The 23,733-nt window shown below is 38.2% G+C and overlaps 1 protein-coding gene across 8 annotated transcripts in view; it reads left to right on the plus strand.

Moving 5' to 3' along the window:
- The window catches only part of KDM4C (lysine demethylase 4C), a 425,827-nt gene that overhangs the window by 212,930 nt on the left and 189,164 nt on the right, over positions 1-23,733 (plus strand). For all 8 annotated transcript variants that reach the window (XR_004177866.1, XR_004177865.1, XM_009188789.4 and 5 more), the window contains 3 exons: positions 14,230-14,423; positions 17,507-17,745; positions 19,675-19,997. Coding sequence is in view for 6 of the 8 variants with exons in the window: in XM_009188789.4 (XP_009187053.1) it covers positions 14,230-14,423; positions 17,507-17,745; positions 19,675-19,997 (756 nt within the window). In the remaining 2 variants the exon portion in view is untranslated. The remainder of the gene's footprint in view (positions 1-14,229; positions 14,424-17,506; positions 17,746-19,674; positions 19,998-23,733) is intronic.

The raw sequence follows: 23,733 nt of genomic DNA on the forward strand, positions 1-23,733 counted from the left end.
GAGACAGGACATCTGAGTTGATACTGATGGTTCCATTGCTGTTTAAACTTATGAGATCCATTCCTTCTCTTATAATGTGTCCTGTCATCTGTCTTCTGCACATTCTTTCAGAGAAGCATCATTTTTCCTGCCTCTCAGTCTTCTTAGACTACCTCAAGGCCCCTAACAGCTATCTATATGTTTTTCTACTTGATGGTGTTTCTACCACCCTGATAGTTCCCTCTCACATTTCATTTTTTTAATCCTGTGTTTCTTGCTATCGCTTTTTCAACTATTCCTAGATTAACTATTCTTCAGTGCAGAGGAATATTTGAATGTTTGAAAAATGGTTAGAAAGCAGCTTCATTTGCCAGCTGTTGGAGCTAATAATTTTGACTATTAGAAAGCTAAGAACATAACTCTAATGTTAATATTTTTATTATTATTTTTTCTGTAATCTTTATTGTCATTTTATTTTATTTACTTTTTAAAATTGTACTTTAAGTTCTAGGGTACATGTGCCCAATGTGCAGGTTTGTTACATATGTGTACATATGCCATGTTGGTGTGCTGCACCCATTAACTCATCATTTACATTAGGTATATCTTCTAATGCTATCCCTCTCCTTCACCCTCCCCCAACCCCACGGCATTCCCAGGTGTATGATGTTCCCCATCCCATGTCCAAGTGTTTTCATTGTTCAGTTCCCACCTATGAGTGAGAACATGCGGTGTTTGGTTTTCTGTCCTTGCGATAGTTTGCTGAGAATGATGGTTTCCAGCTGCATCTATGTGCCAAAAAGGACACGAACTCATCCTTTTTTTATGACTGCATAGTATTCCACGGTGTATATGTGCCACAGTTTCTTAATCCAGTCTGTCATTGATGGACATTTGGGTTGGTCCCAAGTCTTTGCTATTGTGAATAGTGCCACAATAAACATACATGTGCATGTGTCCTTATAGCAGCATGATTTATAATCCTTTGGGTATATAACCAGTAATGGGATTGCTGGATCAAATGGTATTTCTAGTTCTAGATCCTTGAGGAACCGCCACACTGTCTTCCACAAAGGTTGAACTAGTTTACAGTCCCACCAACAGTGTAAAAGTGTTCCTATTTCTCCACATCCTCTCCAGCACCTGTTGTTTCCTGACTTTTTAATGATTCCCATTCTAACTGGTGTGAGATGGTGTCTCATTGTGGTTTTGATTTGCATTTCTCTGATGGCCAGTGATGATGAGCATTTTTTCGTGTGTCTGTTGGCTGCATGAATGTCTTCTTTTGAGAAATGTCTGTTCATATCCTCACTTGAGATTTGGATTTTGAGGGCAGCCTGAGTAACATAGTTCAGTCCCTGTCTCTACAAAAATTACTTTTAATAAATGAAGAAATGCCATCAATTATTTGCCATTGAGGAAAGGAGACCAGGATTACCATTTCTGTGTATGCTGGGTGGTTCTTGGGGAAGCAGTTTTTTTTATGCAGCCTCTGCTGCAGGAGCTTCGTATTCTGCTTAGTCAGGTCTTCTCAGAGAGAGGACCTCTGCTCTCTCTGATGTTGCTGTGGTTAAACAATAATTAAGTTAAACTGTTTTCACATATTTTATGGTTTCATAAAGAAAGAATGTAAAAGGAAAGTAGTTGAATTCTGCCCTTCTGAGTTGTAAGTTTACTTTGTTGGAACTGCTAGAATAATTCCAAAGTGAGGGTTCTTTGAAAATAGGCTTCCAAAAACCTTTGTCGTTCAATGCCAGTTACTTAATATTATCTTTGGACCTATGTTATTCATTTTCAGGTACTTCATAATTTCATATCTCTGTGGTTATAGGACGTCGTATTTTTGACATTTTATTAAAATTGCTGTTTGAATCTATGTATTAAAGTGAGATGGTATTTTATATTGGGCTTTTAAAATAATCTGTTTTAGATTGAGTGTTTAAATTTTTTATATTGGTTCTGGGATATTGGAATATGTAACTTCTGTTGAGTTAATTGTGTGTGTGTGTGTGTGTGTGTGTGTGTGTGTGTGTGTGTGTGTTTTGAGACAGAGTCTTGCTCTGTCATGCAAGCTGGAGTGCAGTGGCATGATTTGGCTCACTGCAACCTCCACCTCCTGGTTCATATGATTCTTGTGCCTCAGCTTTTCGAGTAGCTGGGGCCACAGGCGCGGATCACCACACCTGGCTAATTTTTGTATTTGTAGTAGAGATGGAGTTTCACCATATTGGCCAGGCTGGTCTCGAACTCCTGACCTCAAGTGATCTCCTGTTTCTGCCTCCCAAAGTGTTGGGATTATAGACTTGAGCCATCGTACCCGGCCTGGGTTAATTGTTAATTTCTATTTTGATACTTATTTCTTAACGCTGTAGAGCCAGAATTGCATTTTTATATGTATAAACTTTTCATATTGAAGGCCTTTTTGTATGTTCTGACTGACATTTAAAATGGTGGCTGGTTTAAACAGCTATCTAAAAATCAAGCCTCCACATTAAGAACATAGGGTTATTTTATCTGTTTACTTTTAGACCTGATATTCCAAGCATATTAACTGACTTTAATTGTTTTGAACACATGTAAAAATGGAAATGTAAATAGTCTGTTTTGGCAGATCCTTATATATACTGTTCCTTTATTGATTGTCTTGTTAATTTAACTTTTACATCCATACCTGGATCACATCATATGACTGTCTTACCTGATAACCCATTCCATCCCTTGCTGACTATAAAATCGTTTTTTTCATATGTCAAATACAAATTGTTACACTCTGGTTTCAACTGTAGATGCATTTTCAGTAACAGACTGGAGGACCGTTTTTATTTAAAATTGTTTTCTATGTTCAGAGATGATTTTAATATTTATTTTGAGTGTTATATACTTAGAGATGAATATTAAGTGTATTGATTCTGCCTTAGCTGGTCCTATGGGTAAATATTTTCCGGATGCAGGACTACCTACTTGACATCTCTTGTCATACTCGCTGCTCTATGGATTTCTTTCTCAGGCCATTGTTTCCCGTGTTGTGGTAAAGATGACTGTTAGCTTCTCTAGGATAACAAGCTACCGACACATTCCCACTGAACCCGTTGGTGTCGCTTGGGCCGTGTGCCCATGTCTGAACCAGTCACTGTTGCCATTGGGATGGAATGTTTGGCCAGTCTAGCCTCCCTAAATTACATGCCTGAGCTTGGGGGACAATCAAGGTGCTCCTTTTAGTCGGAAAGCATCCTAATGAAGAGAAATCTTAGGAACAAATCATGCGATGCAATTTTGTCATTTAATTCAGCCACATCGGTTCCAGTAAAATTTTTTGAAAAGATTAAATAATGAGTAATGATTTCTTATGAATAAAATAGCCCCATTAGGTTTCTCAAAACTTAACCAATGATGAACTTTGAAAACTTTTTAGACTTCTGCCCTCCGTCTTGTAGTTTACTACTTACTTATGAACCTTGGTCACTGTAATTGTACCTGTTGGGACACATTAGGCACCAAAATATTTGTAGAGTGAATGCTTCATAGCTGGCTACTGTGGACATACTGTTGTGGCACAAGTATTAAATTTGAACCGAAGATGGATGTAATTTAATATTTGGTTAAAGTGCTGGACTTCCTGTTAGTTTTCTTCCCAATATACATTTCATAGAGAGGGGAAATTAGAGCTTGTGGTGGCACAGGCTTCATGATTTTGCGCTGTGAAGGAAAGGCTTGTAATTTAGTCTTGGGACAGAGATTGTATGGATCAGGTGTGATAATTTTGTGGCTAAGATGACTTAGAATAGTTGAGAAGCCATTTTCAACTTATTTCCTGTGTTCTTGGACAAAGGGAAAGACAAAGTATGAGCAGAATTGGTATGTGATAATTGTTTATTGCTATTTAAAAAACAATATTCCCACCTCCCCCCACCCTGACCCCTACCCCGGTCTGGCCCCCAGGGTACCTCCTCTTAGCAACAGCTCATGGAATGTACCCATCATTCCTTCTCCTCTACCCTCTTCTCCCTTTTAATTTGGTCTTTCAGACCCCCTGAGGAAAGGGTTTTGCATTTTGATTTAATGGATAGCTGCTGCAGCTTATATTTATGCACTGGTGGTGACAGCACATTCCTTTTTTTAAAAAAAAAGATTTAAAAAAATTTTTGTGACAGTAGATGGATTGTAATAGGCAGCCACATCTGAAGAAATAAGTGAAACTATAGCCGTGTAATGATTTCTTATTACACATATAGATGAGTAATCTTTACTGTGATTATTATATAAGTTATACAAATGTGGAGCTTTTTTTGGCTCTAGAAATATGGAATTGTTTTAAAGGGGTCTTTACTGCTTGGCAGAACATGGGGCTGATTTCAGCTGCATTTGTGATTCCTTTTTTGATTTATTCCAGTTTGGATTTAAATATATTAAAAGTGCCTGTGAATATGAGGATATGTAGATCATTAAAACTGCATTTATTATGTAGCCTGTTTTAACATTTGGACTGATTAATGAATCTCTGTAGAGTAAAAATACACCTGATAATACCAAATCACTTTCTAGATTTTATCAGCAGTCTCTTTGCCCCTCGGGTAGTCAAGGAATTCTTTTGTCCAGAGCTTGTTAATGATTCATTATATCAATGATGATTCTACATTTTATTTGAATTAACCAATTTCTTAACAAGTGTATGCATAGTTAGAAATCTGTATTGTAGTTTCTAGATGAATGTCATTTCCTGGGCAAATAAAGCTCCTTAATATTTATGACATGTTTGATATTAATTAAGGCAGACTTCCCCCACGTAGTAATGTAATACTTTAAGGTCATCTAATCAAGGGTTCTACACAATGATCAGGTAATTTAATTTAAAAATAACTTACATAAATAGAAATGAGGGAAGTTATTGAATAATTCAAATATGGTGAGTCAACATTTGATTTTAATTTTCATTTTTGACTTGTTTCTGACATTGCTGGCATTACTGTAGTGGGCTAGCCATCATTCAGCTAATATTTATGGAGCATATACTATGTGCTGATGACAGATACTGAGTGGTAAAACAGACCTGATGCCTGTCTTCACCGAGTGTAGGTTCTAGTGTTGAAAACAACTGAGAACTAAGAAAATACACAAAATATAATTACACATTGTGACAAGTGATCTGAAGGGAAAATAACAATGGGTTTCAAAATAAAACGCCTTTGGTTTAAGATAAATATAGAAAGATCAAGAGTGACAGCGAGAAATCAAGAGAGAGACGTTGATCTCTTACTCGCTCCATCTATTTAGTGGGGAGCCATTTCCTATTTTGCGAAAATAGAGGTGGGGGTGTGTGTGTGTGTGTGTGTGTGTGTGTGTGTGTTTGTGTATATATATCTACGTGTGTGAAAAAAATATATATATATTTGTAGATATACATATCTACACATGTGAAAATAGAAAAAAATACACACACCCACACCCACACACCCCTATTTTTTTTTTTTTTTTTGAGACAGAGTCTCGCTCTGTCACCCAGGCTGGAGTGCAGTGGCTGGATCTCAGCTCACTGCAAGCTCCTTCTCTCGGGTTCACGCCATTCTCCTGCCTCAGCCTCCCGAGTAGCTGGGACTACAGGCAACCGCCACTTCGCCCGGCTAGTTTTTTGTATTTTTTAGTAGAGACGGGGTTTCACCGTGTTAGCCAGGATGGTCTCGATCTCCTGACCTCGTGATCCGCCCGTCTCGGCCTCCCAAAGTGCTGGGATTACAGGCTTGAGCTACCGCGCCCGGCCCACACCCCTATTTTCTCTACCTAATGGTAATATGTTTTCATATGATTAAATATTCTCCCATAAAATCAGTTTACATGGCTATACCATACTTTCTTAAAAGAGCATCAGAAATTTTTTTTCTAATTTTGAGATATTTGATAAACGCAGATGAGCTGTGTGTTGTTAAAATTAAGTTGTATATTAATTCAAAATTATCTGCTTAGGAAAATGCCACCAATTGTGGTCATAGGTTATTCATATTTTAAAAGACTGTTAAATATTTTAAACATTCTGGTATGTGTTGCCAAATTGTTGGCATGCTTTATTCTTAGCACGTCGCAGACTGGTTTAATGCAGCTTGGTTTTGCTATTTGTGAGTTTCATGTTAGGCAGCTAATGGTAACAGTCATGGGAGTTAGTTCTGCGTGTTGGATACCTGTTGGGTTTAAACTGATTTAAATCCTTCTTCCTGTTTGATGATGTTTAAATTTGGCTAGAGATAAATTGTAAGAGCACTTAAATCTATTGTGTGTTTTTCTGTCTTCTGTTTGCTTTTTTTCTGATTCAAGTTTAATACATCTGTCTTTTGTCCACTTTAAATCATTTCATGAAACTAATAACAGAGAAAATATAATAGCGGGGCCAGACATAGTGTCATACTTGAGAGGGAAGGCAGGGATTGCTAGGTAAAGTGAATCTGAGATGCTGAATTATTTACTTATAGTACTACTGTTTTTATAGGGAAGTTTGGCTGAAAAAGTATGTTTTGTCATTGAATTGTCAAATTTTTATTTCAAAAACATGAATTGTTTTCCTTTTCTTATTTAGTGTTAAATTTCTGCTGCTGTTTTTTTCTCCCAGATATGGGGTCTTGCTTTGTTTCCCAGGCTGCTCTTGAACTTACAGCCTCAAGAAATCTTCCTGTGTCAGCCTTCCAAAGTGCTAGCATTCCAGGCGTGAGCCCCACTGTACCCAGCCCCTGACCATATTGTTAACATTAGAAAATCAAATAGACTAAAAGCATTACTGTCTTGGTCTAGTTAGCTTTCATTAGGTATTTTCCTGCTTTAAGAACAATACCAGAGTTTTCAGGTGGCAGGTGACATATAATTAGAGTACATGGAGTGCAGGTTATTGTTTTCAACATGGCTGCTAAATAAATCAAGGTCTCATTTTTTCTAGAGACTCACACTCAAAATTAGTATGACATATAGCATTTAAAAATGTGGTAACCTAGAGTTTATTTGAAAATTGTTATTTTTGTTTCTCTCAAGTGAGAGCACCCTTGATACACTATCTAGAGCTTCTATTCTGGGTATTTTATTATGCATGCATAGCTAGTTTTAAATTTTTTCTCCTTATTGATTAACATCCTCGCCCCTTCCCTTCTTTTAAAACATTATTTCCTCATTAATATTTACCTACGTTCATACTGCTGTTTGACTTGTGCAGAAGAGATGGAAGAGGACAGGAGATGCTGTGTTATCTCATATTCAGCAGAAGTAGAAAAAGGTAAATGTCTTCAGTATCAGTCAGATGGTACTTAATGGCAGCCAGCATTGTGAAACCTGTAAGACAGCTAGTTCTGTATTCAGACCCCTTAAATTACTCATTATGTTCCTGTGTACTCAGTGGTTACGAAATTGAAAACTCAAAGAGGCTAGTAGGTAGGATACTGAATCTCACATCACTTAAATCCCTTTTTCCCCCAGTTACTATCCTTGTGACATCCAACAAGTCAGTTAGCATTTTTGTGCCTCAGTTTCTTATCCATGAATTAGAATATGATGATTCAAGTGGATGACTTACTTCCTAAGGTTCATTCTGGGTTCAGGATGCCTTCTAATTGTGTTAACTTAGTCATTTAAAAAGAAATATCTGAAAGAGTCTCTAACAAGGAAATCAGTATATCTGAACATTTTAATAAAAACATTTTGGGAGAAGGATTATATACAACATTATATTCAACAATATGCATCCATGCCACTTCTGTCTGCTTTTTTTTTTTTTTTTTTTTTTTTTCCCTTTTGAGATGGAGTCTTACTCTGTCGTCCAGTCTGGAGTGCAGTTGTGCAACCTTGGCTCACTACAACCTTTGCCTCTTGGGTTCTAGCAATTCTCCTGCCTGTTTCCCGAGTAGCTGAGATTACAGGCATGCGCCACCATACCCAGGTAATTTTTGTATTTTTAGTAGAGACGGAGTTTCACCATGTTGGCCAGGCTGGTCTCGAACTCCTGACCTCAGGTGATCTGCCCACCTCGACCTCCAAAAGTGCTGGGATTCCAGGCGTGAGCCACCACACCCTGCCTGTCTGCTTTCCTATATGATCATGTAGACTCATACAAATATTTATGTTTATAAAGAATTTAGATCTCTAAGAGTGTGCCGAGCCCTATTTTTATCTGATCTTCCTCAGATTTATCATCCATATAAACTGTGGCATGGAGTGCATGAATTCAGAACAAAATAACTTTATCTACCCCTGAATACTAAAGAGTTCAATTTCATGCTATTTTACATGGCACAGCAGGAGTGGATTGTTTAATATCTGTTACTCTGAACTTCCACAACCTTTCTGTCAGATATTCAGCTAAGTGTTGAGAAGCAGAAATTCTAAAAATAATTTCCACAGAATCTTTTGGAGACCCTGGAGCAAACTGTTTGAATCCATTCCCCTTCTTTTTGCATAGTTTTTGTCTATGTGAACAGTGCTCTCATGGGTCAGAAAGATTCGGTTTCTAGTCCCATACCTTAAATTGCTTTATAATTGCCTTACTTTATAAGGGAGACATACCCTGGCACAGTGAAGCCTGCACATATTCCAGAGAAATTAATCTGAACCCATTAGAAGTGGGAGGAGGGAAGGAAACTTATTTTGGAAAATTGTTAGCTAGGCTGGTTAAACTCTATCAACACAGTATGATATCATGCATAGAAAGCAAATATAATGAGTCCCGGACGTTTATTTGCAGCTACAATTTCAGTTTGGTTATGGGTCATAGATAAAGAAGATTGAGATGGAAAAATGTGGCCATTTAAATTATAAAACATGTTATATGTATTGAATGTGGTTTTGTTTTGGAATTTCCACAGTAGATTGGGTAAGAGTATAGAACTGCTAGATTTGATTCTAGCAAAATCTCTGTTACTTATTAGGTATGTGACCTTGGACTAATTAATGTGAGTCCTCCGAGCCTGTCTCTGTTTCCTTACATTTTTTTTTTAAGGTTATTTAACAAATATTTTTAAGGGACTCTTTAGGCACCTAGAATATACTTCTCTATAAGACAGACACTGTTTGTATGCTCATGGTTAAGAATAGAGTGGTGTAGGAAGGTCAGATGGGGCAAGGTATCTGAGATAATTCACAATAATGGTTCATTAGAAATAAAGTAAGAAATTAAGGGCCAGGCGCAGTGGCTTACGCCTGTAATCCCACCGCTTTGGGCAAGGCGGGTGGATCACCTGAGGTTAGGAGTTTGAGACCAGCTTGGCTAACATAGCAAAACCCCGTCTCTACTAAAAATACAAAAATCAGCCGAGAGTAGTGGCACATGCCCTGTGATCCCAGCTACTTGGGAGGCTGAGGCAGGAGAATCGCTTGAACCAGGGAGGGGGAGATTGCAGTGAGCTGAGATTGTGCCACTGTACTCCAGCCTGGGTGACAAAGTGAGACCGTGTCTCAAAAATAAAATAATTCAGTTAGGGTATTACACCTTTTTTTTTTTTTAGACTAACATATCTGAACTTGCACAGATCTACGTGATTATGAGAGTGTAGTCTGAGGAGCTAGAATAAAATTACATGTCAGGCCTAATTAATGATTTTGGCCCTGTTAGTTACCACCACCAGACATATTCTTGGTTAAATAAGAGGTTACTTTGATTCCTGACACTTAGCAGTGCTTTGTTACTTCTTAATATAGAAATAATGAAGAAATAAATAATGAATAATTATGAATTATGAAGTCATAATACAAATTAGAAATGATTGTTAATACATTCTTAATTCTTATTTTCTTCACTAACATTAGGGTTGTTAGAAAATAATGAAATATCGAATGTCTCTTCCATTTGTTCATAATATTATATGTATAGTACTATTCAGAGGGCAACTTGTGTTAATAACATATAAACTGTTGGGTTCTTAAAGCCAGTGAATTGCAATTTCATTGAACATTTTGCATTTAAAATTGTATACACAGTCCCATGTTTTTATACCTTATATATTGGGGGATGTTAGGCACATTTGCTTTGTGTTGGATAGAATATAGAATAGATGCCTTTTTCATTCTGTAGTTCTGATCTAATGTAATTTGTGCCTCAGAGATAATTAGCTGATAACCTTCAAGAGCAATAACATTTTTGGGAGAGGGGAGGCTGGAGTTTGATTTAAAAATTTAGGGTATTTAAAACTAACTTTTGCTTTTTAAATTATCCATTCCCGTTTCTTAAGGAAATAGCAATATGTTGTTTGATTTTTTTTTTTTTTTTTTTGGCATAAGTCATTTTTATCGGTAAATACATTTTTGGTGGCTACTCTAAAGGACAGTATTTCAGATCTAAAGGATAGGACAGGACAGGATAGATCTAAAGGTATGGTATCTACTCGTGCATCACCAGAAGACAACAATATGTGTTTCATTTGGGCTTATTTGTTTTTGAGACTGGGTTATGAGATTAATTTTTGGATTTTTAGTAGAAACGGGGTTTCAACATGTTTCCCAGGCTGGTCTAGAACTCCTGGGATCAAGCCATCCACCTGCCTTGGCCTCCCAAAGTTCTGGGACTACAGGTTATACCCACGCGCCTAGTGTCATTTGGACATATTTAAATCTTCAAAATAAGAGTTTGCCATTGGCTCCTCCCTTCTTTATGATTGTCCTGTTCAACAAATCTAATTCATCTTCTACATTGGGTTCTTTTCATAATTGTTGGAAAATTAACACTTTTCTATGAAAGACAGTAATTCTCTTTAAATTTTAAATGTCCTCTTTAGGTTATGATATGATATGTTTGAAATTCACTAGAGTTTTATATTATGTAAACAAGAAAGGAACTTTTCCCCGGTATGTTCTGAAAGTTATTCTTCAATCCTGAGATTCAAGTGGATATTATTTCATGTCTCCCAAAACCACATACATGTTGCCATGTAATACTAAGCTCTTATGTTAAAAGGAGGCCTATTTTGTTTTTTAAATACAGTGGAGAACGAAGAAGTCACATGAGTTGAACCCCTGCCTCCATCTTATTTTACCTTGCAGCATCCTACCTTGAACACCTGTGCAGTATTAATTCATGTTATGGGCATTTCCTCTCATTAATGCCTGTCATCTTCTGGGCCTCCAGTTTCAGTTGTTTGCTCTAGATGTGAAGCCATGGAGTTGAGTCTGGTTGCAACATAGGATACAAACAGGAACTTGAAGTACACTGCTCTCACCTCTCCCGTGACAATGGCCCAGTCCTCTAGGATTTTCTCAATCTCCTAGAAGTCTGGGATTGCTCCTTCTGTTTGATTCTTCAGAAGCACCATGCACTTACTTCCCCTTGACCCTTAAGACCATTTGTTAGATGCAGTATTCTGATTCTTACTTCGTTTGTTGCTTCCACTTTTTCGGTAAGGCAAAATAAGATAACACTAGAAACCTCTGTGTTCTTGTGGTCAGAATACTAAAAAGCAATTTATATAAGCCAATTCTATTATCAGCCCCATGAGGATAGTTACCACTGTTCCTCCCAGTTTTTCAGATGGGGGAACTGAGGCACAGAGAGGTTAAAGAAGCTGTTGAAGATTTCATAGCTTGTCAGTGTTGAAGCTGGAGTTTGAATCCAGTCTTTTAAACACTATTTGCATCATGGGTTTTACAGTTTCTCAGCAAATTGATATGGTGTTATCTTTTTCCCATCTTCCATTGCATAATAATTCCAAATAAACTTTAAAGGTGTAAACTTATCTTTTTATATTATCTTTTATACCATTACTGAGATTGTAATTGTTGGTGGATTTAGGTCATTTAGAAAAATTTAGTGTAGGTGGGTTTTCTGGTTGATTTAATCCTCAAATAACAAATCTTAAGACACAGGGTGGCATGTTTCTGTACCTCCTGAAGGGTAGTTTGTTAGGGCTGTTGTAATGGCCCAATGAGGTTCTGTTGACTCAGTCGTTCTGCGTTTGTGGCTCTGTCCTTGGAGTCGTTCCTTTATTTTTTCCTGTCTCTGTTCCTTTCAGTTCAGGCCGGCAGCATTTCTGCCGGTATAAAAGTCTCAAAATCCTTGTCAGTCTTCTGTGCAGTTCATGGACATCCAACCATCAAGCAAGATGGTCCTGCACAGCTCTTTCCTGGATAACCACGTTCTCTGTTCCTGGCTTCTGCTGACATGATTGGATCCATGAGTCACATGCCTAATCTGTTCAGCAAGTTTGTCTAGCAATACCATCCTCCAGTCTCTGAGCAACCTCCTCTTTGACCATGGCTTATCTGCTGTTTCTGTTTAGGCTTCGTAGCATCAGCTGAGCAAACAAGATGAATATTAATCAAGTCAAAGGTTTTTTTTCTGAGACACTTTCCTCAGAAATAGTGTTCTGTACCTCACCAGCTTATCTGCCCTAGGGATGTTAACAATTGTAATCATGATCAGGCCTACATTAGCTCATTAAAATGGGGAGCATCACTTTGTTCACTGTTTATTTTTTCTTTGTGAAGCAATCTTAGTAACACTTGAAGAAAGTTTCTTGTTATAATTCCAAGCTTTTTTCTCCCTTTTGTCAATAGATTACATCTTAATCCAAAATATCTTTCACTTTCTCAGGACCCTCATTTTCTATATTCCAGTGGCAAGATAATTATAGCAAGATAACTTCGAACCCTCATTATACGTAACCAATAATAGAAAGCAGCGGTGTAGATAAATAGTATTAGGTTCAGAGGAACAGTTGGGACAGTTTATAGTCAGAGCTAAGGATGAAGTTTTGCTGGATAGCAGACTAGTATGCAGGAAGGTGGTGTGGTAGGAGGAAAATACTGAAGTAATGAAGCATATGGGGCATTTGGGCTCCCATGACTTGGGTTGAAGAGGAATATTCATGTTGACTTGCTGCGGGAGAGAAACCGGAAAATCTCATTGGTGGAGTAGAATCTTGGAACCCTTAATGCCAGGCTCATAAATTTAGACCTTATTCTAAAGGAAAAGCCAGGTGATTACACCTTATTGAACTCAGGAATGAAAGATTGTAAGATATTTGGGGGAGATGAAAGTAACAGCTATAATGATGGATTATTGTTAGGAGAAATGACAGGCAGGGAAATTAGCCTTCTATGCTAGGATTCAAGGCCTGGCAGTGCAGCTGCAAGGATGCTGGCAGAAGGAATTGAGACAGGAGACACTGTATATGGAGACAAGGCTGAATTTTTAGGGGTGAAGGCGTAGGGAGTGTCTAGGAAATGTGGACTATGAATGTAGGAGAATAGAACTGTGGTATCATTTGGTATAGACAGTGTGGTTTGCAGTTGAAGACACTGAGTTTAGGTATTTTGAATGTAATGGTCATTAGGATGAGAACTCTGTGGTGGGAGTTTGGGTTTGGATATTATTAAGACTTTGGAATTAATTTGCATGGAGGTGATAATTGTATCACCAAGATATCTAAAGTCTTATTGTGTCAAAACTGTTCAGTCAGTCTGTTACCAGGTATGTTAGGGATTGTCAAGGTGTATCAGTTAAATCTTGGAGATTATTTATGCACCACCATTTGAATGATAACTTCCCTGTTGCTTAGTGTTGGCCTAGACCTGATAAAACTTTGCGTGAAGTCTTTATAGAAAACTTGGTTAATAAGATGTGACTGATAACTATGTATTCATGAGCATTAAAGGCATAGTAGATCAAAATAATTTTTTCTTTGAACTTCTCACCTTTACCCCATGTCTTCATTTTAGTGGATATGTTTGTTGTTGTTGTTAATGGTATTGGATGTTGTATGTAATGTGATGTAGAAAAGGCTATTCATTTGCTCCTAATTTTGGGTTACCTTATGACAGTTTGTTAATAACCATAAATATAACAAAATATATCTTGGAGTAAATTTATCTCAACTCATTGGTTAAAGTATTCTAATCACACATTCATTGGGTTGTTTTATTTGTTGACAACCCAGGTTTTCAGCTTTATAGACCTTTTAGTGCTCAGTTCATTGACACATCATTGTGATGGGCAGATAATCTTTCCATTGCAGACATGCTTCCAAATGAGCACTCTTTCCTTTTAGTTTTTCTTGGTACATAGTTACCTATGAGGTCCACAAACCATTATAACCACATTGTAAATGTGAATATATAGATTCTTATCTCTATTCAGAAGAAATTGGGTTTATCACCCACTGAATGTTTGATGATGTAATGCATTATCCTCCATTATGTAGTGACTAAGTATTCATGGATGGTGTGTTCAAGGACCAACTCTGTGTTACTGTATAGTTAGTGAAACATTTAACACTCTCCAACCCGGTTGTGTTTCAGTGCACTTGCAGGAAAGACATGGTGAAAATTTCAATGGATATCTTTGTGAGGAAATTTCAGCCAGACAGGTATCAGCTTTGGAAACAAGGAAAGGATATATATACCATTGATCACACGAAGCCTACTCCAGCATCCACCCCTGAAGTAAAAGCATGGCTGCAGAGAAGGAGGAAAGTAAGAAAAGCATCCCGGAGGTAATGACCCCTCACCCACTGACGCTCCTTGCCTGTAGTGTTTTCTCAGTTAAAATGGGTCATTGGATGTGGTGTTCTCAAAGGCAATCTACTTGCTTTTTCTATTTATTCATTGTAACTTAATACCTTTCTGAAAATGTGACACAAATTATTTTTAATTGTTAGATGTGTAATAAATACAATATAGGAAGAGATGTATATTTATTTTGTTTGAGAATATTCCTGAAGTTGCTCTACATGGCAAATAGAACAATATAGAATTTGTTAGACCACTTACATGAATGTATTTTATGGCTGTATTGTTCCTTTCTGTGCATTTCCATATGTTAATCAATAACTTGATTTTCCACTTTTTCTTTTTGCCACCGTTTTGCTTTTTGGCTTTAGTGGTCATCTTCATTTGTCCAACATCCGAGCTACTACTCTCATCTAGATGCTTATATTTTGCTACATTTTATGCACTTGGTTTTATTCTTTCGTAAGATGTAAAACACAGCACATGGCATTTCTGAAACATGCTTATCCTTGTGAACTTTATTTTCCATTCCGTCTTTGTGGCCAGGATCATTTCAAAAGCTTTTAGATCTGCTGTGGGCATCTTGTTGTTTTAAAACCTATTGAATAGGGTGTGTGTTGTATTGCTCAGGTCCTTAGGCTACCTTTTAAGGCTCTTATGTTTTCCAATTTTATATTAAATTTTCCTCTTCAATATTACTCATTGTTTTTCTTTCAGATTATAAAAGTAATATTTGTGCATTGGAGGAAATTTGTAAAATAAGGAAAAGAATAATGAAGGAATCCCATATCACTCATAACCTCACTATCCAGAGATAACCAGTGTTAACATTTTGTATATATCCTTTACCTATATATTTATTATGTATTTTATGAATATTATATATCTTTCCAAATCTGGGGCCATGCTCTATTAACAATCTGATGATGAGTTTTGAGTGTTTTTTTCATGTAACTGATTGATTTGCTGCAACATAATTTTTAATGCCTGCATGTATTTTATCCCCTGTAGAGTGTTTCCACTTTTTTTGATATTAACTAAGTAACACCATAATTTTACATCTTTGCCCAGACTTATGATGCTTATTTTCTGTCTTTCCTTTTCCCTGATATTTATTTTCTGCTAATTTAAAATGGTAATGAGTGAAAGAACCTTAGTAACATGGAGCCAAACTTCGGCATTTTGTAAGAGCTAGACCTGAGGTGCAGAACTAACTCAGGTGTTAATATTTCACCCTATAGTTTACGGCAATGATTGTCAGTGTGTTTGTTAGTAGGTCAGGACCAACATTTTAAAATGAGGTGGTAAAATAGAATAAAAACAATTGTAGTGCTTCCTCTGTGGTAAGGGCAAATATTCACTCATGACGTGTGAGTATGTGTGTCTGTGGTATGTAGTGCCACTATCTGAAATGTATAACTCACTGTGTGTTACATTCAAGAAGAGTTTGAGAAATACTAATTTGGACAGTCAGTGTCTTTGATAAATGTGTTAATTCATAGCACGAAAGAACCCAGCATTGGAAGGAGGCAGTATCCAATCCTGAGTTCAGAATACATACCAGTAGAACATCTTGAACATTGTTCTTTAGTGGATGGAAAACACAATATTTTCATTAGGTGTATGACTTGGTTTCCAGTTATCAACCACAGTGGGCCTTTTGGGTTGATAGAGACCATAGATTTATGACACTTGAAGAGATCGAAATGCTTGTCAGTAGGTTCAAATAATCAATGGAACTTACTTACCTAGTTAGAAAGCCTGACTATGGGCTTGTTTAATATGCTCAACCTTGTGGCTTGATATTTAGAGATTATTGATCTCCCTTTGGAAATATCCCATTTAGGGAAGTCTGATGAAGGAAATGATTCATTGACATCTCAAGCACATGTCAGCCTTCTTTTTTTTCACACGTACTACACCGTTTATAATGTTGAGATTTTCCCACATCAGCCAATGCATGGATTTGCAACAAAAGTGATGATGGTGATGACAGTACTACTACTGTTACTGCCATCAGCAGCAGGGAAAGCTGATTTATATAGGTTATCGCTGGCCACCCTATTCTCTGCAATCTCTGACATCGTACAGTGCTTAGTCCTGTGGTAGTTTCTCGGGTGTGTGTAATACATATGGGTGTTTTGGGCACTGTTGCTTTGAGTTGATTTGTAATTGTTCCTAGTTGTTAGGAATGTTTGTTTCATATGTAAAAAGCATATATGCCAAAGCTATCAAGTGACTAACTGGAAAATAGAGAGGAAGAAGATAAAAATTGTGTTCACTCTGAAAATAGTATGTTGATGTATGATGTTAAATACATAAAATTAGGCTGAATGTGGTGGCTCATGCCTGTTATCCCAGCACTTTGGAAGTCTAGTGAGGGTGGATCACTTGAGGCCAGGAGTTCTAGACCACCCTGGGCAATATAGTGAGACAGTGTCTTTATGAAACACACACACACACACCCCCACACCCACCCCCACCCGCACCCACACCCACAACCACGTACCAGTTAGCCTTGTTTCTGTTTTAAATCCTTTAGCTGTTGATGAATTGACATTTAATTTGAACTATTTTCATACATACCTGATAATTATACAAAGCTAAATGAAAAGTAGTCAGTGGTTTACCTTGAAATATAAAAAATTTACTTTTAGCACTAGCCTTACAGGATATCCTGATTTTTCATTTATTTTCTTCATTATCTAAATATTTTATTGATTGATTTTATTTCTCTCTCATTTCAACATTTTTTACTTTATTTTTATTTTCAGACTTTTAAAATGTTGCTACAAAATTTTAGCAATGGCCCTTTTTCAAAATAATGTTTAATAATCAATTATTAACAGTTGTGTGAATTTTAAAATTTTATTGATTGATCTGAGAATTGTTCTTAAGATTTTGATTTCAAATTTAATCTTTCAGTTGTGAACATTGACTTGGCATAGTGGTTAACAATGTCAGTTTTTTCCTTCTTTAAGCAAGTGAAAATGACATTTATATTGGGATGTGTTTTTCATATCCATTGCAGACATCCCGCTCTGACCACTGCTTCTCTTGTTGACAGCTTCCAGTGTGCTAGATCTACCTCTAAAAGGCCTAAGGCTGAGGAGGAAGAGGAAGTGTCAGCTGAAGTCGATGGGGCAGAGGTCCCTAACCCCGACTCAGGCACAGATGACCTCAAGGTCAGTGAAAAGTCAGAAGCAGCAGCGAAGCTGAGGAACACAGAAGCAGCTTCAGAAGAAGAGTCCTCTGCTAGCAGGATGCAGGTGGATCAGAATTTATCAGATCATATCAAACTCTCAGGTGAGAAGATGGTTGATTATGTTTCACATATAAGTAGTAGGTGGTTGATGATCAGATGTCTTAAACTGATGTTCACTATGACAAGTATCTGACTAGTCCACTAGCTTAATCAATAATCTACCCAAAGTCATGGGGTAACTCAACCAAGAGTCCCAGGGGATATTATACAAAGCCTCACTGCTGTGTGTCGCAGAATTGTGAGACAAGCAGCCAGCAGTGCCTATTTGGTTTAATAAAAAAGAAGAGACTAAAATGATTTTTTTTTTTTTTTTAGTGCAACTTAATTTACAATATACGTTTTTGGAAGGCTTCTTTTGAATTCACATGAGTAGAGAAAACCAATTATTGATAATTCTTTGTAGATTCTTAGCTTTCGACTTAAGAAGAAAATAAAGATCAAGGTTTTAAGAACAACAACAATAATAAAAAGTCAACCTAGTGAAATGACATGTATAGTCCCCTCGCTTCTCTTCTGTACTAAAGCAATTGTCTAAAAATCTCAGCTACTTTGCCTTTTCTCCCTTTGGTAGCATATTTTTCTGAAACTGCTTTAATGATTTGCCTCTTTCGTATTTGTTGGAGTTTTTGTCTCCTAATAATCATGCTAATTCCTGTGTTCCTCTCATACCTCTCATCCTGTAAATCCTTCCTCATGGGATTCCCCACTCTGCCAGAATCTGACTCCCTCTGCTGCTTCCCCCTCACTCATGGCACCATTGCTCTTGCCTGGACGACTGCAGCAATTGCTTCCTTCTTATTCAGGAGTGTCAGCTGTAGTCACGCCAGCTAGTCAGTTCTCCAGGTGACCATCAGAGTGATCCTTTAAAAGAAAAAAATCTTAGGTCTTCTCACTACCTTCTTCTTAGTATTATTCCACCTACAATAAAAGAAAAAGTCCTCATATAGTCCTGAACTGGTCCTCAGCTGCTTCTCCAGCCTCATTGCCTTTGCTCTTGAAATAGCTGTGCGGATAGAGGTGAAACCACAGAACTTTAAAAAAATGAGTTCATGTTTTGGTGGAGAGCTAGGCAAATAACCACATAATTACAATCCAGCGTGGTAAGTAGCATTATAGAGATCGCTTAGGATGTTGCTGGTTTACCAAGGAAGGACTTCAAACACACAAAAGCTGGAGAGCCAAGGTTTCCTGGCAAAGGTGATACCTGAATTGAGTTTCGATGAATGGATATGAGATAGCAAGGTAGAGAAGGTAGCGAAGGGAATTACAACAAATGCAGAAAAGAGAGTTAGGCAATACATATGGATATTTCATTATAGTCCTTTTTTTTTTTTTGAGACAGACTCTCTCTCTGTCGCCCAGGCTGGAGTGCTGTGGCACAATCTTGGCTCACTGAAACCTCTGCCTCCCAGGTTCAAGCAGTTTTCTTGCCTCAGCCTCCTTAGTAGCTGGGACCACAGGTGTGCGCCACCATGCCCAACTAATTTTTATATTTTTAGTAGAGCTGGGGTTTCGCCATGTTGGCCCGGCTGATCTCGAACTTCTGGCCTCAAGTGATCCACCTGCCTTGGCCTCCCGAAGTGCTGGGATTACACATGTGAGCCACCGTGCCCGGCCCCTCATCATGCTTTCTCTTACACTATGTTTAATTAGCCAGTTTATGAATTGCTGGATGGTTTTGCCTAAGGGCCCTCAATTTCATTAATTCTGTCACTCTATGGTTCTTTGCACGTTGATCTCCAGGTTTTGAACCCTGGCATAATACTTAAGTAGAAGAACTGGATTGTTCAATATCAGAGCTAGTATGTGATGGGTACAAATGAGGCTTGTTTTGTGTGTGTGCATGTATGTGTGTGTGCATGCATATGCATGTGTGTGTAAGATATGGAATCAGTTGGGAATAATTTACTAATTCTACTTCGTAATAATACAATGCAAGATTTATTAACAGTCTTCTGTTTTATCCTCAGGAAACAGCTGCTTAAGTACATCTGTAACAGAAGACATAAAAACTGAGGATGACAAAGCTTATGCATATAGAAGTGTACCTTCTATACTCAGTGAGGCTGATGATTCCATTCCATTATCTAGTGGTTATGAGAAGCCCGAGAAATCAGACCCACCCAAGTTTTCATGGCCAAAGTCACCTCAGTCATGCTCATCAGTGTCAGAGAGTAATGATGTGTTAACAGAGGAAGAAGAGAGTGATGTGGAGAGCCATGGGAATGGCCTTGAACCTGGGGAAATCCCAGCGGTCCCCAGTGGAGAGAGAAATGGCTTCAAAGTCCCCAGTGTATGTGGCAATATCCATTTTTACCATATTCATTATATGGTGAGAGCACATTTTGAAAACAACATTCTGTGCACTGAAATCCTCTTTTAGGGCACAGATAAATAACATTTTACATTTGTGGGTCTTAATCATATTCATTCAGTAACTGGGAGGTAAGCCTTCTGTGAGCTGTGGCTCACATAATGATAATTCAGCACACGCAGCTTATGGCCACGTGTCGACGCTTGGTTTTCTTTTTTTGTTAAAAAATTAAACTCTTTATTTTGAGGTAATTGTAGATTCATATGCAGTTGTGGGAAATAGTGCACAGTGATTCTTTGTACCCTTTACTCAGTTTCTCCCAATGCTACCGTCTTAGAATACTATAGTACAAAGTCACAGTCATATTGACATTGATGCAGTAAAGATTACAGAATTGTTCTGTCACTTGCAGAAGAATTCACCTGCTGGGCACTGACTACTTCCTGCTAATAGTTAATTCCTCCTGGTCCCAGCCTTCCCACAGCTTCTGTTTCAGTGTCAGGACTCACCTGGTCGTGCTTTCTTCTTACTCTTTCCTCATGGACCCTGAATCTCAGGACCAGGGTGACCTTTCTTGTCCTGCCCCCTCCTCAAAAGAGGTCTTTGCCTCTGAGGAAAGACCCCTCTGTGTTATTTAGCTTCCCATTGTGACTTTTTGGAAAATTGTACAATATTGTCCTTGTGCAGTGTTAATATTCCATATTCAGTAGAAACTGTCCATGTAGCCGTAAGAGTGGATCAGGGGAGCTAGGACTGTCTGTAGCAATTGTCAGAATTCAGTACTTTTTTTAATGTATCCAACCTGATTAGGGAATTCAAGTGGATGAGGAAGGAGTAATTGTTTGAACTGACAAGTTACGCTGGCTGCAGAACAGACACTGCTCCTGCTCGTTTCAACTCAAAACAGGTCTTTGTGTCCCTGAGTTAGGAGCAAGGGAGGTTGTATAAGGATAGCAGCTTTGAATACCCTGCTTCTCATCAGTCGCAAAATGTTAATTAAATATACTTTTCTGATTTGACCCTGTAGCGTTTATCTTTTTATGTAGAATTGTATATCTCATTGAATTTATAAACACTTATCAAAAACATGAAAGATGAAAAAAAATATGGTCTGGTTTCTTTGAAGAGGTGCCTAAGAGTAGTCTGAAAATGGCATTCACATACTAGTAAGCAAAATTTACAACTTTGGCCAAATGTGGTGGCTCATTTCTGTAATCCCTGCACTTTGAGAGACCGAGGTGGGAGGATCCCTTGAGCCCAGGGGTTCGAGATGAGCCTGGGCAACATGGTCAGACCCTGTGTCTACAAAAAAATTAAAGAAAAATTTAGTGGTGTGTGCCCGTGGTCCTAGCTACTAGGGAGGCTAAGGTGGGAGGATCACTCGAGCACAGGAATTCAAGGCTGCAGTGAGCTGTGAACGCACCACTGTGCTCTATCCTGGGTGACAGAGTAAGAGACCCTATCTCTTAAAAACAAAGATGGGGGTGCAGGTGCAGTGGCTCACGCCTGTAATCCCAGCACTTTGGGAGGCCGAGGCGGGCAGATCTCGAGGTCAGGAGATCAAGACCATCCTGGCTAACACGGTGAAACCCTGTCTCTACTAAAATTACAGAATAATTAGCCGGGCCTGGTGGTGTGCGCTTGTAGTCCCAGCTACTCGGGAGGCTGAGGCAGGAGAATGGAGTGAGCCCAAGAGGCGGAGCTTGCAGTGAGCCGAGATCGCACCACTGCACTCCAGCCTAGGGAACAGAGGGAGACTCTGTCTCAATAAAAAAAGGAAAAAAATTTACAACTTAATTTCATGAATGAGTTAAATGTAGCCGAGCAGATATTCTTTGGACAGGTGAGTGAGTAAAATGGCCGCTTTAGTTACATTTAGTGACATTCTTTAAAGTAGAATGGAGCTGAAAGTTTCAGATTTCTTTGCTCTCAAGGTAGGTGATTATAGATCTAGTGCTCTTTTCCTTCATCTTCATCATTTCCCGAGCAAAGACTGACAGCAGGGAAACCAACATTGCTATTGAAGGTTGAGAGGCTTGGCTTGCCCGTAAGAATAGCTGCATGACATTCTTTTCTTACATCGTGGTGTTGGATAACTCCTAGATGTAATACTGCCCCACTTAATTTTTGTGTAGTTTTGGTCAGTGTTTTTTAGTCTTCAGTGTAATGCTCTGTGTATGCTGATAGCTGCTGGTGTTAGTTGATCTACTCAGTAAGTATTAATGTTATTTTTTAAACTCTGTCTACCCATCCATCCATCCATCTTGGGCCCCATGCTGTGCCTGGAACACACCACGTATGTTCTCACTTTACGTGCTATTCTTGCTCCCCCAAATACTCCTCCCCCAGATAATCATATGTATGCACTCAAAGTTCCCCTCAAGTATCACTGTATCAGAAAGGCCTTCTCTGATTACCCTATAAAACTGCCCCTCCCCATCACCTTTATTTTTCTTCGTTGCATATTTACTGAGTAGTATCTGATAAATACGATTTATTCATTTATTATGTATTCCCTTACCCCTCTATAATCTACGCTTCTTGAGAGCAGAAACCTGATGTAATTTATCCTGTTATAGCTCCAGCTATGACAACAGTATGGTGCACAGTAGTGTGGTGATATTTCTTCTTGGCTGAGTTATAATTTCCCATGTTGTTTTTTAGCTATTATAAACATAGATAGCTGTCATCCTATATTGCATTTGTCATTCTTTTCTTATTCCTAGCTTTGATTACAATGGTCTTACACATTTTCTTAGAATCATATGTTGGAGTCAGAGGCCAGAGTAGTTTCTCTGTATCTGGCCACTGCTTCTTCAGCTTACCAGGAAGAAGACTAAGATTGTTTTCTTTCATAGTCACCTCTTGATGTAAGCCCGCTGGGTTCAAACTCTCTCTGATATCCTCTTTCCCCTCCCCGTGCCTTTAAAAATTTTGCGTTGTGCAAGCAAGAGAGCTTAAAAGGTGGGTCCTAGCTGGAAGGTGTACGGATACACATGACTTTCTACCTGGGAAAGGAATATATAGTCTGTAAATCCCAGGACAAAAAAATCATTGGTAAAAATTTAAGTGGTTTCAACATGGCATTAATGTATCATTTAAAAAGAGAATACTTTTGGTTTCTTGTTTGACTGTTTATGTATGTGATCTAGAAGTGGTGATTCATTTCTGAATGGAAAGAAGTATACAGCCTCAACTTTACAGGATTGTCTTCTCTGGGAGGATAGAAAATAAAATTCCTTGCTAAATGTTAACATGGGAACATCTTAGAGGTGATCAAGAGCCACAGTCCTGTATTTTTATGAATGCAATCTTAGATTTACTTATTTATTTTTGGAGACAGGGTCTTGCCCTGTCACCCAGGCTGTTGTGCAGTGGTGTGATCTTGGCTTATTGCAGCCTCGACCTCCTGGACTCAAGCGATCCTCCCACCTTAGCCTGCTGAGGGGCTGGGACCACAGGCATATGCCATTAGACCTGGCTAATTTTTTTTTTTTTTTTTTAAATTATTGACACAGAGTCTCCCTGTGTTGCCCAGGCTAGTCTCAAGCTCCTGGGCTCAAGTGATCCTTCTACCTTGGCCTGCCAAAATGCTGAGATTACAAGCATGAGCCACTGTGCCTGGCCTATAATCCTAAATGTAGATTAGTTGTAAGACCTTTAGAAAACTTGCTAACTGCTTAGCTTATTGCAGGTTTAATAGGCCTACCCTGCC

The sequence above is a fragment of the Papio anubis genome, chromosome 13 (assembly GCF_008728515.1).
Source record: "Papio anubis isolate 15944 chromosome 13, Panubis1.0, whole genome shotgun sequence".
NCBI lineage: Eukaryota > Metazoa > Chordata > Mammalia > Primates > Cercopithecidae > Papio > Papio anubis.